The 18,613-nt window shown below is 35.4% G+C and overlaps 1 protein-coding gene across 1 annotated transcript in view; it reads left to right on the top strand.

Annotated features, from left to right (window-relative positions):
* Positions 1-18,613, top strand: part of UGGT2 (UDP-glucose glycoprotein glucosyltransferase 2) — a 149,773-nt gene that overhangs the window by 124,532 nt on the left and 6,628 nt on the right. Inside the window, exons 32-37 of the mRNA XM_072400833.1 lie at positions 3,709-3,807; positions 8,125-8,209; positions 9,543-9,725; positions 11,929-12,089; positions 13,710-13,824; positions 15,330-15,446. Coding sequence (XP_072256934.1) covers positions 3,709-3,807; positions 8,125-8,209; positions 9,543-9,725; positions 11,929-12,089; positions 13,710-13,824; positions 15,330-15,446 — 760 coding nt within the window. The remainder of the gene's footprint in view (positions 1-3,708; positions 3,808-8,124; positions 8,210-9,542; positions 9,726-11,928; positions 12,090-13,709; positions 13,825-15,329; positions 15,447-18,613) is intronic.

Below are 18,613 nucleotides of genomic sequence, written 5' to 3'. Positions count from 1 at the left end.
TAATAGTTTTTTCTGTCTGTGTGCATTGGTTAGATTTTCAATTGAGACAACAGAATGTAACAAGATTTTTGTGATGGAAATCTTGGAAGTGGAGAGCAGACCATTCAAAGACTAAGCAGTGTGTGGTTGCTAGCTGCATTGACATTTTGGGTCCCTTTGTTGTTCAACTGTTTGTTAACACAGATATCTAATCAGCCAATCACATGGCAGCCACTCAATGCTTTCTATTTGTAGACATTGGCAAGATGATCTTCTAAATTTTAAGGATTTACAGAGAATGGTCCAAAAAAGGAAAATATGCAGTTAGCAGCAGTTCTCTGTGTGAAAATACAATGTTGATGACAGAGGCCAGAAGTTTAAGCAGCTAAAAAGACAACAGTAACTCAAATAATCACTCGTTACAAGCAAGCTATGCAGAAGAGCAAATCTGAATGTACAAGATATCAAACATTGAAGAAGGGCTAGCAGGCAGGGAACCTCTTTGGATGCTACACCTTTCATCTAAGAACAGGCACCTTAGTTTTTTTATCATGGATATGCAGCTTACGAACCTGCAGCAATTTCGTGATCCTATCATGTTAATATTGAGAAAAATCCAACAGTAATGTTCACAGAACCTTGTTGAATCTGTGCCACTGAGAATTATGTCAGTTTTAAAGGCAAAAGAGGGTCCAACTCGGTGTTATCAAAGTGAACCTAATAAAGTGTCCATTGAGATTATATCTGCAACTGAGAGGAGTCAGAATATTAAGGGTGAGGGCGATAATATATTAAGTTATTATTCTTTATGTCTGAAAAGAAAGAATTTAGATGGACAAAACTGTTCTAGTTAAAATGATGTTTTTTGTGCATTCTGTGAAATATTAAGAGAATACAAACTCTCTCATTTCCCTTTTATTTTATTCTGTAGAACACCGTTCATAGGAATGTAAATTAGATCACACTTTAGTGGCATTTGGCAAGATAAAGTACAAAGTGGTAACACGCCAAACTCCATGACCAACTTGTCATAACTAAAGTTACTGAACTGACCCTTTATTTTTTAGCTGTTACAATGACTGCCTGCTTTAGGCTAATGGCACTAGTCAAGCTTCACTACAGATTCTACATTCATTTAGTTACAAGGAATTTAGATGACTGAGTTTGACTCTGTTTTAGACCCAAACATAAAGGAAATAGTAAGACCTGTACACATATATTCTTTAAAACAAAGCACCACATTTTTAATACTTGCCAAGTATTCCCTGACTACTTGCACTGAAATTTGCTGAATGGCTGATTTTACACCCTGCAAACCATGTTTATACAAAATGTAGGCTGCATTTTGTTAATCCTGACACTGCAGCCTCAATTCTGTAACGCACCCCTGTGTTCAGTATACAAAATAAAATTGTAGAGAATTATGTGCTGTGTATATGCACTTGTGTGTACTAATTTAATAGCTGCAATAGATAACCGACTAAAGCCGGTTTCCAGCAAACAGTACATTTTCAATGATGTTGAACTCTGCCCTTAATGACAAACCATGTTTTTCATAAGCTTGTCAAAAACAGAGATAAAAGTGGTTTCTATGTTGATAATATGTTAAAAAATTGATTATATCTGTTTGTTTATGTATATTAGCAATTGTTTTATGTCTAAATATTTATATATTGTGAGATCGCCCATAGGGGGGGGTGTTTCAAAGCAGAAAACAAGGCCAGCAGGTTTTAAGCGCACCAAGGGTTTATTTCACTTCACTATTTACGCACAAAACAGGCAAAATAAAACAAACAAAATAAAGAAGGCCTGGCCACTTGGCCACTAACTCACTGTTAGTTCCCTTAACTAGCAGTCCAGCCCAACCTAGTGTTGTTCAGGACTCTTAAGGCCCTAACCATATATCTTTTGCAATGGTCTGTGTCTTTACTCCCAGTTCCCAGTTTACCTTGGACCGCCGCCAAGACAGAGCCACAGGAATAAGCGGGCTGGGAGTTTATATCCCCAGCCTAATTTCCAGGATGCATTTCAGGTGAGACAGTTACACCTGATTATACCCAGGCCTCTGTAACTCCCCCACCTTCAGGTTAAAAGGAAAACTGACTAAACAGAAAAATACTCTGCGTATATCCTGGATGAAACCCTGTGATTTATTTGGCCGGCTGTTACTATAGAGATATATACATATATATATATATATATATATATATATATATAATGCAAAATTTTAAAAAGCAAATAGTATATCTTAGGCTTATACACATGTGCAATCATTGTCGTTGGAAAGGATCTTTCACGTTCCTTTCCAATGACAACACGTTGCATGAACGAGTGCTGTACATACAGTACCGTTCTGCTCTATGGAGAGGAGGGGTGAGAACGATGGAGCGGCACCCCGCTGTGCTCTCTACCCCTTCACTTCCATTAGGGTCATTTGTCGTCCATCGTCTGTGGATTCCAGCTTTAGGCCAAGTAGTCTCCTGAAGAGCTAACCATGATGACATCTACTCATTTTGTACTGTATATTATTGAGGCACGTTACATTTAGTATGGAAAACATATTGTCTGAACAAGAATAATGGTACACACACACTCAAATATAGTTTGCATTATCTTGATGCGTGTAAATACCTTTACCCTTGTCAAATTTTTCAAATCATTTAATTAAAAAAAATGAAAATAGGTTTTTGATAATCACAGTAACATATTTAACACTAATGCAAAAAATATAAACAAAATAGACCAAATTATATATTATTATATATAAATTAATATATATATGGGAGATATTTTGCCAAAGGATATTGAAATCCATTTTTGAGATCCACATAGTACAGCCCTCTTAAGGACAGTCCTAGCTGATAAAGGTTGGTACCAAGTGAAATCCAGGTACCTACATGAATAGTACAATCTGTGCAAACAGAACTGAACTAATATAGGCCGTACCTATCTGGAATTCAGTTTTAGTTGTTTGAATTTAGATGCACTTTACTTAAAACTGAACTGTGAAAATATGTACCCGTTTTCACCTGCCTATCCCCCTCCCCCCTCCTTTTCTTCAGAAGCACTGTATCTTAACTTGTTTTTTCCAAATACTGCAGATCTCCTTGTTCCATCCTCTAGATCAGTATAGCGGTCACTGTACTTCTGAACTAGCACTGCAGCTCTCGTGCACCGAGCACTGTGATCATGCTTTGCCTCCATCTCCTCCTGGCAATTCACATAAGAAGCATAGAGCTGTGTATTTTATGAATGGCCAGGAGAAAAAAGATGTGGCAGAGTGGCCCGGAGGTACAGTGGGAGCTGTAGCACCGAGTTAAGGGACAGTACCTCTGAGGAAAAAAAAATAGGGAGCAGATGCAAACATAGTAAGACATTTCTGCCTGGTCCAAGTTTAAAGAAGCTACAAATACACCTATACACTGGTATCTGCTATGCTAAGTTTACAACTATTTGCTGCTGCTTTACTTTTTTAGTCTCAACACAGTCTTAGCATATGTTATAACAGCATATTTTGTGGCTCACAGCATGTGGTTTTATGTTCTAGAGTGATCTACAAAGTGGGAAGTCTGACTTGAGTCAAATGTGTAAATTCTCTGCTTCAGGTTCTGTCATAAAACATCACACCATGCAAATCACCATTTTCCCCATTTTTCTTGGCCATTTCTCAGACAAATTTTTTAAATGTGTCACTCGGAATATTCTTTATCTGCATTTTTTATTGTTCAGCTTTACAGGAGCAGTAAATACAGAAATAAAAGAAAAGAAATCTGATGTTTTGAATATCTTCTCAGTTGCATCAGGGCATCTCTATGAACGCTTTCTCAGGTGAGGAAGAAATTATTCTTTACAAAGCTAACCTATTTAAAGTAATGCATTTTTAACATTTGCAAGTTATCTTTGTAAATCTTAAAAAGTAACACGTAGAAGTACATATTTACTAATGTATTTAGATTTTACATTTATAGACATTTGATCTACACTAAATGTATGCAATGGTGATGGATGGAGCATTGTCTTTTAATCGGCTATTGATATTTCCTCCTCTAAACATATTCTGAGATCTTAAATTAACAGATTTCCACATGACACATGAGTATGAGAGTATGAAATAAGTACTATGTGGGTGGTTGAACGATGTGCAAAAAAATATTTTCTTTTATGTAGCCCAATGTAAACATTTGGTACCATTGTGATGTAATAGCTCAGCAGGTTGATTGTCAGACATTGAAATACTTTAAATGATTTCCAGAATAATTTTTTACTCACAGTGATTTGCTTTGTGTTTTTTTTTTCTGCTAAAAATCTCCTACTTAGTTGGCTGATGAGGGACAAATGACTGCTATACATTCTAAACCATTAAAGTTCAAATTTTTTCTGGTCCTCAGCAGACAAAGGAGTCATGATTTTCCCAAGCAACAGCTCTTTTCTCCATGTTAAATACCTTGCCCATTCAGAGTTGCTTTATCCCACACCATTTCTGTACTCAGAGGCAGGGGAACAGTGGATAATTTGTCATCTTGATAGTCTACCCATTCTGCTCATGTTTAAGTCACAGTCCATTGTTATCTTTTGGTAAAGCAGAACTAAAGCCGCTATACTCTCTTGTCCCTGTTTTGTTATGGGGCACTCCCATCTTTTTCTTTTTTCTCTTCCTGAAGATGACCTTGGCCATCTTTATTGGGGGAGTTCATTCATTCCCTGCATGTGCAAGGGAAGCCGGGATTGCTGGGTATCTTGGATGCGCACAACTCAGCTTTTTTGACAGTTTCCTGAAGCTATTAGGCAGGTAAAATGAATAAATGAAGAAGAGACATCACCTGTCCCTTTCTGCATGACTTGCATGACCTGCCTGATTGTGCTTTATTAAAAGTGGAACACTAGTTCTGCTTTAAAAATGAACTGAACCTCTTGGCCCAACCTTGTGTCTGCATGCCTTATGTATTAAGTATGAACAGGTGTACTTAATAGGTTCTCTTAAACTTATATAACACATTTACCCTGAACTTATTATATCTCCAAGCTCAAGCCTACAGTCAACTGCAGGTAGGTATGGCTTCCAGATGGATGTCAGAAACATATAAATTTGTCTCTTGCTATGATTATTTTAATGACCTTTAATCTCTTTTTTAGTACAAAGAGACTTCCCAGGAAGAGGGGCACTGTGATAAAGAGAAACATCAATGACTTATTAGTTTGCCATGTAAACAAATTTATTATGAAATCTTGCAATGAATATTATTTGGGAAACAATTGTTTCGCAAATAATTAAAAAAAAGTATAAAACAGATAAACCTTTACACTTTGATATTTTCCCTTCAGAGAAAAACTTCACAGATAGACCAGGATCTTTGTAAACACATCTTAGGCTTTTAACACTAGAGTAGCAAAATGAAAGAGTGGGTAGCAATCATATATCATCCCATATTTCTTGTATAATAATGGAGCAATGAGGCATTTTGTTATTAAATACACTTATTTATTTCGCACAAGATATTACAAGTGTCTAGCCCTAAATACTTATTGTAGCATAGCAGTTTCTCTGAGCTGACATCTGTATTATTTAGATTTTAGATTTTTTTTGCAAGCAAAATTTTTAAATATGCTAAATAGATATTTTTGTATTGAAAATATTCTTGTTTTGGCTGTCTTTGTACACTTCTGTGGGATATTGCTTTATAATTTATTTTTATTTAATTTCATTCTCTGCTATGTGTTAATAGAGACATCAGAAACAGATGATAATATCAAATTATTATTGTTACTGCATGAATATTTTGGCTCCTCAGCATTACAGTTTATACATTTTTCATTAAGAAATTGAAAGATGTGCAAAAAAAGGACATTGATTAAAAAAAGTGTAAAATACAAGTATAATTAGTATTAATATATTTGGACATCTATTATGTATGTATATATTATATTTGCAGGTTTTTGGAGTTACTTCACTCATTTCAATGAAAATAAAATAATTACTTCAACATAACCATTTTTGAGAACCAGGGTTGCAAGAAGAAAAAGTATTTTAAAAATGCACTGTTAATAAGAACCCCCAGTGTATACTGATGAATACATTATATAGTATAGAAATATTAGGTCAATAATCAAAATAAATAACTATTTCACACATTCCATTTTAGCTTATCCACAGTCTATGCCTGTCTTCATTTAGGCTTTGTACACAGGCTCAATTATTGCCATTTAAACGATCTTTCATGATCGTTTTCAGCGACAAACAACTGAAGGGTGAACGAACGAGCGCTGTTCTGCCGTAAGTACAGCACCGTTAAGCTCTATGAAGAGGAGAGGTGGTAGAATGAACAAATAGCACCCCACTGCGCTCACCTCTCTTCACTTCTATTGCGGTCATTCATTGTCTGTTGTTCATGAATCCATCAAGACAGATCCATATATCGTCGGATGGCCTCTTTACACACAAGATTTTCGCCCAATATGAGCTATGACGTGTATATATAGCCCTAGTCACAAATGTAAGTAAATTTAGATTCAAAAGGCTACCCTGGTAAATGTTACAATATTGCCCTTGTTGGCAAAGCACTTTAAATGAAATTGAAATAAACTAGAGAGTACTCCTTTAAAAAGGATCCTATTTTTTTTTTATAGTAGTGAACAATAACTTCTAATCTATAACCACTCCTAGCAGAATTATTTGTATTCTGGATTGGTTCTATAAGGTTTTATGAAGGGTAATAGCGATATATAATAAATCAAAATGTTGTTTTTTTAATTTGAATTACAGCCATGCAGTACCATAGTCACTTTTACCAGTGAGATACAAAACCACTACTTTCTGGTGAAATGAAGGCAATGGAAAAATGTCCATTGTAAGCAGTTCCCACTGTTGCTTTGAGTTATAAGCATTATTTATTATCTAACATGTTTAGGTAGGGAAATGAGGATATATGCTTGAGTGCCTTGTGTTTCAAGGTCACTCAGCCTTTTGTGGTTTAAAATGATGAATTCATAAGCTGAGCTTGTGTTGTAAAATGACAATATTATTGGGTATGCCAGAATACATCATGCAGACATTTAATCAAAAGATGATTAAGTTATATTTCAATCTTTTCTCCTTCAGATAGTTGTAGTTAAATTTTACCTTGTTACGTGCCCAATATTTTCAAGTGAACAGGCATAAATATTGATGCTGTGAAATCTTTGACAGTGATAAAATCCTGCTGCATCACCTAGTATTGTAGGATTTTAGAGGCATTCATATTTGTGCTCTAATCTTGTTTAGGCTGTAATTGTCTGCAGTAAAAGAACAGAAGCTGCTGTTTTGTGAACCCTTGAAGGTCAGAACAGTTCTATACTATTGTTAAGCAGTTGCTCTAGTTGCCAGTTTTTGTGTCTATTATCAGTGCTACCTATTTGTTTGTGGCTTTTACTTCTTGTAATAGCACAAACCTGCCTTCCATCTTTAGACAATAGCTGCTACTACAGGTTTCTTGCCAGGAGGTCAGAGGCATACATTAGGACACCAATGTATTTATTATTATTATTAAACAGGATTTATATAGCGCCAACATATTACGCAGCGCTGTACATTAAATTATATTCAGGATATCTACTAGACCCTTGTTCGGACATATTTCTGTAAGTTACAGGTCTACAATTTAAAAAAAAAAATTTCATGAAACTGTACCGCTTTCGGTACAGAAATGCAGACATAATTGAAACGCCCAGGTGGTTAAACATTAACGCTGTCCACAAAGACCCAGTGGAATTTGAGTTCAAAGTTGAGCTTGTCCCCATTCCTTTTGCTGAACTGGTGTTAATGTGATGGATAGTCTTAATGAACAAAAAGAAAGTTGTGGAGATGGTAAGAGTCTTGTCTAAACCTGACGTTTACAGGAAATGCTGAGGTTTTCATACACATATAGCTGGCTATATCTCTAGTTATACTATCAGTTTTTTTTTTTTTAAAGGTAACATAGGTTTTTATATTTGAACATCATGAGCTAAGTTTGAAATGTCTAGTTTTATGACAGGTTTTCTTTAATGTACAGGAATTCAAAGGCTTGCTAGTAAATACTTAAACATTTTTAATAAAGGTGTTCCTTTCAAGAACATTATTATAAAGTGTTGTAAAAATAAAGTGTAATGAAATCTTTTTATTCTTTCTAGAATAATGATGCTTTCTGTTCTTCGACATACAAAAACACCCATAAAGTTCTGGTTTTTGAAAAATTACCTTTCCCCGCGGTTTACGGTAATAACTTATTACTTTTCGGAATCCCTATTACAATAAATAAACTACATTGTGTTTCATGTTAACCTATCTTCCAGTATTTTTATGTTTCCGATATTTATTTATAGAATAGCAAAAAAATACAAGCAATTACAAAAGTAAATTGGAAATTAAGGCTGGCTATGTATGAGCTGAACCGGTCAGACCTTTAAGGCTTATTTTACCGGGAGCAGTTACAGTCTAGCTAGCTGGGGTACACTGCACCTCCAACCCCCACCCCCCCAACCCTTGTTAACCCAGCAAGAAGAGCTCTTATTTAATCAGTTGGTAAGTGCTTGCTACTTGCGATGGCAAGGGTTAAGGGGACCTTAAGGCCACTAGCTATTTAGTCTATGGCTGCTAGCTCTGAATTCAGCCATAGTCCTGCCAGGAGATGTATATTGGGTACAATGCACAACTCATAGCTTGATGTTGTTTTACTTATTAAGCATATATGAATTCTGTGTTTTCCTGTTGTTTAATTGTAGATAGATTTATTAAATTGTAGGTTTCATTCTTTGGTATTATTTTTTCCTTTAAATACCATGTCGCTGTAACATTTCTATAAAAATTAGAACATAGCAGTAAAACCAATATATTGTAAAAACAAGCTTAGTTAACAATTTATTGAAAGGGAGAACTGCAAAAAAATATTTTAGTTCTGAAATGGTTGTAGCAAATATGCTAATGGATATTTTGTTGTATTCTAGCAGTAGTGTTTCTCCAATCTGTTTTTACTTATCTTCACATGCCTGTCAATCAAAATTACTGGCTTTGTAAATGATACAATGAAGCAGAAACTCAAAGATAGCTTATATAAAAATATGGGATTTTAGTTAAATGTGAAATGAACCAATACAGTGTGAATAAAGGGGACTACTCTAGGCCAGTGGGTATTTTGTTGCTTGAACTGTTTTATGCACAGGCCAGTTTTAAAAACCCCTCCTGCAAATTCCTGAAAGTACAAAACTGTTCTCACCAATATCTCTTTGGGAAAAATATGATCATGTAATACAACATATCATTGCTAGTCCTTTTAAACAAAAAGAAAAGTAACATGGTTTAAAACTGCAGAAAAAGTGAGAAAATATGCAAGAGATACCACTTTGGCAAACAAAAGCACTTCTACCTGCAGGACTAAACTCCAAAAGTATAGGGAATAGTTCCAGTTGCCCTCTTGTTGACCATGCATGTATGATCCACATTATCCTGACCCAAAATTAATAAATGTTGAAGATCACACTGTTTTTTTTGCTTGATAAAGCTGCTTTAATATAGAAGTTTTTTTTTGTTTTTTTTAAACATGTGTCCCTAGGAAATTATCCCCCACCTGGCAAAAGAGTATGGCTTCCAGTATGAATTAGTACAGTACAAATGGCCACGATGGCTACATCAGCAGACTGAGAAACAACGAATAATTTGGGGCTATAAAATCCTGTTCCTGGATGTTCTTTTTCCACTTGCCGTCGACAAAATCATCTTTGTTGACGCTGACCAGGTAAAATGCAGAGTGCAAAATTAAGCTTGGCTTCCTAACAGAATCGGATGGCAACTAACAGGCTTTGGCCAGAGTAGTTAGTGTGAAAACCAATTTTATTCCCCACTCAAATTTCAAGCTTAGTTGCAAACAGACCGAGATTGTGAATCCATCTCCAGGTAATTATATGAACATTTTTTCAGTCCTGCAGGGATTTTAGAAGCTCATTACCTTCTCTATCTGTTCTATACTGAATATCCATGCAAAAAGCTTTCACTTTTGTAGTTTCCATTCCTCCTCTTTGTTCTTATAAGTTCAGGATGTTCAGTGTTTAAATGATCTGTCTCTTGCCTGTAGCTCCTAAGGAAAGAAATCTGAGCGTGATTTAATGAGAAAATCACAAGAACCAATGCTTCGCAGACCCTTGCAAATCCAAGCTAGACCCCGAAGTCGAAACATGTTTAATCCGAATATTGACAGTTTGAATCCAAGCACATCATTAAATTGTGTGTTATTTGGAACTGCTACCTTAACCATTTCTGCCCTGCAATTCTTTAACAATTCAATGTTCTTTCAGCCTTGATATTTTAAACAGTAATTCATATTTACAATCTCAACAATAGGTAACGTATGGGGATATTCATAATAGGGGCAAACAAGATCGCATACACTGAAATGACTAATCCTTTCTTTTCTGGGACCACAGGTGGCTGAGTTGATGTGCGTCAAAATGTCATTTTCAACACTGGAAGGATACTAGAGGCTGAATCAGCCACTAGTCATTAATCGTCTCCAACCTGCCAGTCTGCTACATTGTTTAGCAGTTGGTAACGCAGCCAGAGTTTTGTGCTCTTCCTAAGACACAAGATGTCAAAACTGCCAGGTTATTCCTATCTCTTAATTGTGTATTTTCCATAGCAGAAGACTGTATGTGTAAGTCATTTTATACTAATTATAAGAATGAGGTAATGAGCAGGTACCATTTTGATACAACATTCCAATTAGGTATGTTTACTACTTGTGCATTATCTGTTGGCACTTTTACAAACTATTCAGTCTTTGTAGATCACCTGTGCAGTTCTTAGCGGAGCAGTTTTGGCAATTGATAGGAATATTTGTAATGTCAATAGATACTTTAGAGCTGTGTTCTGTGGACAGTGTTTGAGCCTATACAAAATGAATTCATATACAATGGAAAAGCATCAGTCAGAAAAGATTATTATTTTATATTTACCAAAATTTGTTTGTCTTTAAAGCTCACCTTACTCCAAAATTGTATAATTAATGTTTTCTAAATGTAGAAATAGTAAATACTTTTACATTTCATTCCCTCCTCTGTGTCAACCTATAAAAGCATGGTAAAAAAAAACAGAGCAGCAATTATAACTATAGCCAGGAGGATAGTAACATGGCCTGGTTCTTACTCCTATAACATACAGTGGTTTCTACTCCTGCCCATTTTACAAAGGGAAAACACTGTTTAGTTGCATACTGCACCCCAGCATGAGTGATTTGCCATCACTTTCTATTCCTTCTTAGCATCCAGTTGTTTAATATTTCAGGGTGTTAAAATTAAATGCATGAGCTATGTCTAAATAGCACAAGGGAAAGACCAATGCACAAAACAATGGTTAATTATCTTTACTTCAAATATTGTAAAAAAAATGTTTATTCTTCTGTTTATTTGAGGACAAAACTTTGCTTTAGACAATCACCCACAGAGAATTATGAAACCTACACAAATAGGATGCACAGTACAATTATAAAACAAAGACATCCCAGAAGGGGCCCTTTTGTTGGCCAAACCACCAATACTGTGGAAACAGCTCAATAAGTTACACACTGGGCCTGATTTATTAAAGTTCCCCAAGGCTGGAGAAGATACACTTTTATCAGTGAATGTGGTGATCCAACAAACCTGGAATGCGTTTCTTCAAAGTCATTTGCTAGCAAATGTTTTGAATCTTGGACTAGATCCATTCCAGGTTTGCTGATAAATCCTCTCCAGCCTTGGAGAGCTTTAATAATTCAGGCCCTCTGTTGTTCCACAGTGGCACTAGTAAAGTTAATTTTAAATGGCTATATCAATGATCCTTTTTGTTGCAAATAAACACAGAAAAAAACAACAAAGCATTGGTAAAAAACAAAATAATTAAATTCACGGACAGGGTTGTGTAGAACACAGAGAAAATTATTTGACGAAAATCATATTTTTTGTGTTTAGATTGTAAGAACGGATTTAAAAGAATTGCGTGATCTAGACCTTGGTGGGGCACCTTATGGTTATACCCCATTTTGTGACAGTCGAAAAGAGATGGATGGTTATCGGTTTTGGAAATCTGGTTATTGGGCATCACATCTTGGCCACAGGAAATACCACATCAGGTAGGAGCACAAAGCAAGATGTTGCCATGCATTACTGTGTGATATTGTATTAAATTCACAATGATTTACTAAATATATTAAAACACGGAAAGGGTTATTGCAAATATTTCCTTATATATAAGTACTAGATCCACTAACTGACACCTTACATTTCAGGTCGGTAGGGGGAGGGGGTTAGATGATGCTGGCGGTCCTTGCTTCAGCTTCTAATGCACTTGGTGAGAAGCTGACTGTGTGTAGTTAAATTAGAGAAATACATTTAAAGTACAGAAGAGAAGCCTGAGAAACTGTGCAAAAGAAGGCGGGCAAGATGCCAATATCTATTCTCATAGTCAAAAGTAAGATTGTTGTGAACTTTTTCACATTACCTATAGCTACAGAGATGAATTATTAATTTTATTGCTTGTTCAGAATATGTAAATGCTTTAGTGTGCATGGTCTAGACACACATACAATTTAAATGCTGTTTTGATCAGTTTTATTCATTTTTTTATTTTATTTTTTATTTTTCACCTTTGTTAAATCTTAGCAGAGCAAGTGAATTGACGAACAATGTTAACCTAATGAATAGGAATGTAAGCAGTGTGATTTTGGCAAAATTACCAAAGTATAGTCATAGTCCGAAGTATTAGTCTGTACTTTAGCCATGTAATGCTAATAGAATGAATCTGCTTAATCTTAAACTTTTTAAAACTGCTATGAAAGCTGTATGACACCCACACCTGAGCCACACTTAGCATCCAGTCCATGAAATGCAGGAGAAGGCAAATTAAAGGGTTTAAAAACAATCCACAGACAAATGCATGTGAATATTTATTTCTTGTGGCAGGGCTACACATTCAGTTATAGGATTGTGGTCCCCTAAACAAAGATACGAACAAGGGCATGTCTGTCAATAAAATGGGCTACATATGGTTAATTGTTACAATATGCAAACTACAAATTGGCAGTTGCGACAACGCACGGTAAATAAAAGAGCAATAAATAAAATGCAGGGCAAACAAATGAATTGATTAAAATGTTTGGTTTACAAAAGGGCAAATATTACAATATGAGAGCAAGGAGCGGGGAACAGGTTATCATTACAATACGCAGACAGTTATGGTGGCATAACCATATCAAACAAGCCAACAGTGATAGTGCATGTAAATTAAAAGCATTTGTAACAACTTTTTGGAAATCCACACACCATTATGGCAATATGTAGGAAACACAATCAGGAAAAAGGCGCAAGTTGTAACAATACAGAAGAAACAAACACGTAGTCATTACTACAAGACAAGGGCAACAAATCGGCTATTACTACAATACAAACAAGAATTACTTCAAATATGCAAGCAAGAAATAGCAATTGTGTTAATATGCAAACAAGAAATTGCCAGTTGTCTGTTAAAAACAACCTTAATGGTACTTTTCCAGATTGCATGGTCACCAACAAAAGAAAAACTCTTACTTTTCCTAAACCTTTTTATGATTCTTTTAAATGTATGTTTAAAAATAATAATTGGCAGTTTTTATTCTTGTAAACATACTTACAGTAACATTATAGTTATTTTTTTAGCTGGTGTATATATATTTTACATGTACATTCACATGCCTCTTTCACTCCCTCTCTTACAGTGCCCTGTATGTGGTAGACCTGAAAAAATTCAGGAAAATTGCTGCAGGTGACAGACTACGAGGGCAGTATCAGGCTCTTAGCCAAGATCCAAATAGCTTGTCTAACCTGGATCAGGTGAATATATTTTATCTAATCATTTAGTGGCATTTTGGTCTATTAGAGTTTTTCTTTGTACAGCACAACAAAAAATATTTTTGCTTGTGACAAAGTAAGAAATACATATACGGTAAGTGCATAATACAGAGGTAGTGAACAACATAAATGTCACAATGAATAAAACTGACAATGTCTCACAAAATATATGACTGCAAGAGACAATAGAGAAGAGAACCCAGTTGAAAACTGAAACATGTTTTTGTTTGTAATAAATGTTCTGTGCAGTGGCAAAATACCTTCCAAATATTGCTTTATCACATCATGTTCTTAAGTGGCTACGCTTCCTTCGTATCCTTGAATTGTCTGCCATAGTTTTCACCTGCTGCGTCTTCTAGGACATAATGCTGTAATTTACTCACATGGTATTATCAACTCCTCCTTCCCACAGCCAATTGTGGTATCAAACTACACAGCCCTCATCTTATAAGACCTGCATACATTTTCTTTTGGCTGATCAGCTGCTTGATTACATAGAAATAAAGCATGCATGTCTAAAGGGTGCCAGGGATGCATGTTTTCATATTCTTCTTGGCTCTGAGAATAAGGAGAAAATGTACATCTGAAATTACTTTGGATAATGGGAATAAAGTTGGATTACCCGGTTTAACATGATTTAGGTTCAAAAGAAAAAAAACATAGGTTCTTTAAAAGAACAGCTATAATGATAATCATGAGGATAACCCCTTGCTTATCTTACTAAAATACTAAAAACTTTGCTGAGCTGTTTCATGTTAGATATAATCTATGTATTCATTGAGGCCCTTCATTAAAATAACTTTGGTGCTTCTGGCATAAACCTCAGTCCATTGTTTCACAGTTTCTGCAGCTACAGAGGTCAGTGATCTTTAAAACTAATTTACTGGGAATATGTATTTGTCTACCAATGAATATGTTGTAGGTTAATTTGTAAAGTAAGTATTATGGTTTTTTTTTCTTAATTCTTTTGCCCTAATATTTAAAAAATGTTTTGTCCATATGTGTAATTCTAAATACACACATATGTGTGTTGCTGATTTTGAGCATTGATTCCACTTATCAGTCCTGAATTGGAACATATTGTGTCTCTGGCGATCATAAACACTTGTTATCACTCAAGAATATCTGTGTATTTGTTATTATATTGGCTCAATATCTCCATGCACATTGTTCTATGGCTGTAATACACTGTCTTTGGCCATCCTTCATTCAAACACATCTGTTTGAACAAAACTCTAGGCAGAAGGAAACACCCATGCTTCTACTAGCCACGGTCATTGAAGCCTAGATTTTTAGGTCAAATGTGGCAGTGTAAGTATGAATTGATTACCTGGGAGAAAGTAAGGCTGGTATGCCATATGCATGACTTTGGGAGAGGGTGACTTTTTGACCTACTATTTCTAATGTCTTGCTGTGTTTGCTAATGTCTTACTAGCTAATAAAGATGTATACAATTGCAGATGTATTTCTGATCATTTATCCCATAGGATTTACCCAATAATATGATTCATCAAGTGTCCATTAAATCTCTACCTCAAGAATGGCTTTGGTGTGAGACCTGGTGCGATGACAAGTCCAAGGAAAAAGCCAAAACCATTGATCTGGTAAGTGGATGTTTCTGTCTATATTGCACTTGGTTCTTATTTATCTAAACCTTTTAACAAATTGTTTTGCTCATAGCACCTAATTTTTCAAATATTCTTTTAGACCAAATCATTTGGGAAGCTAAGGCTCACAAAGACTCCTAATACATATTCAAAATACATATGTGTGGCCAGCATTAGACAGCAGAAACAATGATAAAGTTATCCGCCTTCGGTCATCTCTTGGAATATTCCCTGTTCAGAATTTTAGAAAATTGAAAACTCAATTAACATTGACTTAAGCTATGCATTTACATGAATGTTGTTTTATATCTGCTTAGATTTGGAGTTAAATCTCAGTCTTTTGTAACAGAAAGCTGTACAAGGTCAGCAGTGTAGAAACGTAACATTTTTACAGGTAATTGCTTAATTAAGTCTGTTTTGCTTCACTGGTTGGCCCACCTCCCTGTTTGTTTGGTTGTATGGAGAAATAATGGGAAATACCAAGCCTGGGTATGTGTGATTGGCTTTCTGTGTGATTAATATCAAAGTCCAGCATTCTATGCATAGGAGAATAGCGCACAGCCATGCTACCTATAAAGCTAGGGGACTGTTGGTCCCCTTGCAGTTTATAACACAGCCCAACTGGCTGTGCTAGCCTGCTCCACACAGTTTTAATGAAACTTACTACAGATATTGGTGGGCTTTAAATAATTTTCATGTAAAAAAAAAAAAATAACTTCTGACATAATAGTCCACTCTCTTACTGTGTAAAATAAGAACTGTCTGGGAACTAAGATCCGATACTGTGACTAGCATGCGCAGTTTATCAGCATATAGTGACAGGTTTTCAGTCATGAATTGGTTAAAGCTGACAATGCATTGCTCTTAGTGAATCTGTTATGAATGACATTCAGAGGCTAATAGTGTTAGCTGCCTTCTGAAAATGTTAAATTTCAGTGCCATTTTTTAGCATTCTTAAAAGGAGGGGTCATCAACATCAGCCTTCATTATTACTTATTATTATTATGCAGTATTTATATAGCACCAACATAGCTGTCCTTCAAAGGGGCTCACAATCCTATGTCATATGTCATTAACACACTCTAAAGTCAGTTTGGGGGAGCCAATTAACCTAACTGCATGTTTTTGGAGGGTTTATTTGTTACCCAACCAATACCTGTAATACCCGTTTCCTTAAAGATCAAATATTACAAAGGTTCCCATAGATTTTAGATGGCAATCACTCAATCTGGTTGGGTAACAATTAAAGAAAGAGAAATATGCCAGTTTGAAAGAACCTTATGAGATTGTTTGTGTCTTCGTTGGCATGAGTATGACTTAATTTCAATTACTTTCTCCAACTATATTCAGGAATGCCTATGAAAAATGTGTACTCCTTTTTTAGGGGAGAAGCTGACCAAAAAAGCCTTTGTTGGAAGGGCAGACTAGAATCTATTGTTCATTTGAATTCTGACCAGTTACACCTATATTCTTGCCCAATTGTGTCTACATTATCAAGATAGATTATTTCTTGTTTGCATTTATTTTATACAGACAAACAATTGCAATAAGAGCACTTACTAGACTTCCAGTTTCCACTGAGATTGAATGTCTAATATGAGTGGTTACCAGCAGCTAGAAATACCTTAACCATGTAACCATCTGCTCGGACATCCTTTGTCTGCCTAAGCTGTTGTCCATTTCTTTGCTACAACTTGTAAAGCAGGGACTGGTAACTAGCTGCTTTATATGTATATATATGTATATATATATATATATTTTTGCCTTGCTAGTTTTGATACATTCTGTGCATTGAATGTTCCTCCACTGACTTAATGGTTTTTATGGGAAATAGGCTTGACTGACACCAAAAAAGGCCATGAACTTACATTCATGAAGTGTCTATGTACAGTAACCAAGCTTTATTTTCAATGCACATTACACACCATGATGTATTTGTTTAGCTTGGCAGTGAGATATTTCTGGACATTTTGCTTTCTACAGTAAGCTAAATGTTCCATCTGGTTAACTATATTCCAGAGCCTATATATCTTTCTGACACTTTGCTTTCTTTACAGTGTTAGGAAATTGGTTCCTTTTTGTTTTCAGTTCTTAATCGAATGCGGCAGCTTCTTGTTCCACCTGTGCCTAAAGGGATCAAGCCTAATAAGCCATGGGAAAGATCTTATCCGTAGGCTTGGAATTCTCATTCTATATCAAATGTGTTGAAAAAAGAATGAAGAGAAAATGTACAGCACACCGCCTGGGAGCATGTCTTATTCTGTAAATGCTCAATTTGTACAAGTCAATAAACTATTCTGTAATCTGTCAAGGGCCAGAAAGTAGAACTGCATTATTGCCTGGGGTGGTCATGGGGAAAAATATGACAGCTATTCAAACAACATCTTAAAGATCTTGATAGCCCTTGCCATAATATATTGATTTAAAGAGATATCTGCAATAATAAAAGCAGTGGGGTTACATTTGCAGTTTATTGTGCTGCATGGTGCTTTGAAGAAAAGGGGAATTTCCTAATGTGCTCTGTTTACATCTCGATCTGTTATTTTATCATCCTGTTGGCTGTCAGATGCTTTTTTCCTAGTGTTTAGAAGAATCCGCTGTAAAAAGAGAAGTAATATGACTTTTTCTCTTATGTGTAAAATGGATTTTTACTCTACTTCCTGTGTCATTGTTTTTTGCTGATATAATTAAAAGTGATGTTTTATTTTGAAATAATGTTAAAAGGTTAGAGTCTATGAGCACACTGGTCAGATTCACATTCTCTAGTTGTCATTGTGTACATTGTTTCACATTACAATGATGGGAAGTCCAGCACATGGCTCAACTATGTTATAGAGGATATCTTTTTGGAGAAATCTTCTCTTTACAAAACTATAAAACTACACTTTTAATTTTGCAGCAGATAACAAACAAATAAATTACTTGGAGTTTGTGGGGTTTTCTGAGTTTTTGGGGGCATTTAACAGTGTCTAATATTAGGGTCCTGCTTTACTTTCTCCTCTCCCCAAAAACTTAGAATGTTAAGTGAAAGGATCTTCCTGCTTTACTTCCCCCTTTCTAGGTACTAATAGAGAAAGCTTTATTTTGATTGTGATGGATCTCAGTATTTTTTAATATATTTATACAGACAGCCCTTATGACTAATATACTATATATATATATAT

Source organism: Pyxicephalus adspersus, chromosome 1 (genome assembly GCF_032062135.1).
Source record: "Pyxicephalus adspersus chromosome 1, UCB_Pads_2.0, whole genome shotgun sequence".
In the NCBI taxonomy this organism is placed as follows: Eukaryota; Metazoa; Chordata; class Amphibia; order Anura; family Pyxicephalidae; genus Pyxicephalus; species Pyxicephalus adspersus.
The sequence above is the reverse complement of the archived record's forward strand: the minus strand, read 5'-3'. Positions and strand labels throughout refer to the sequence as shown.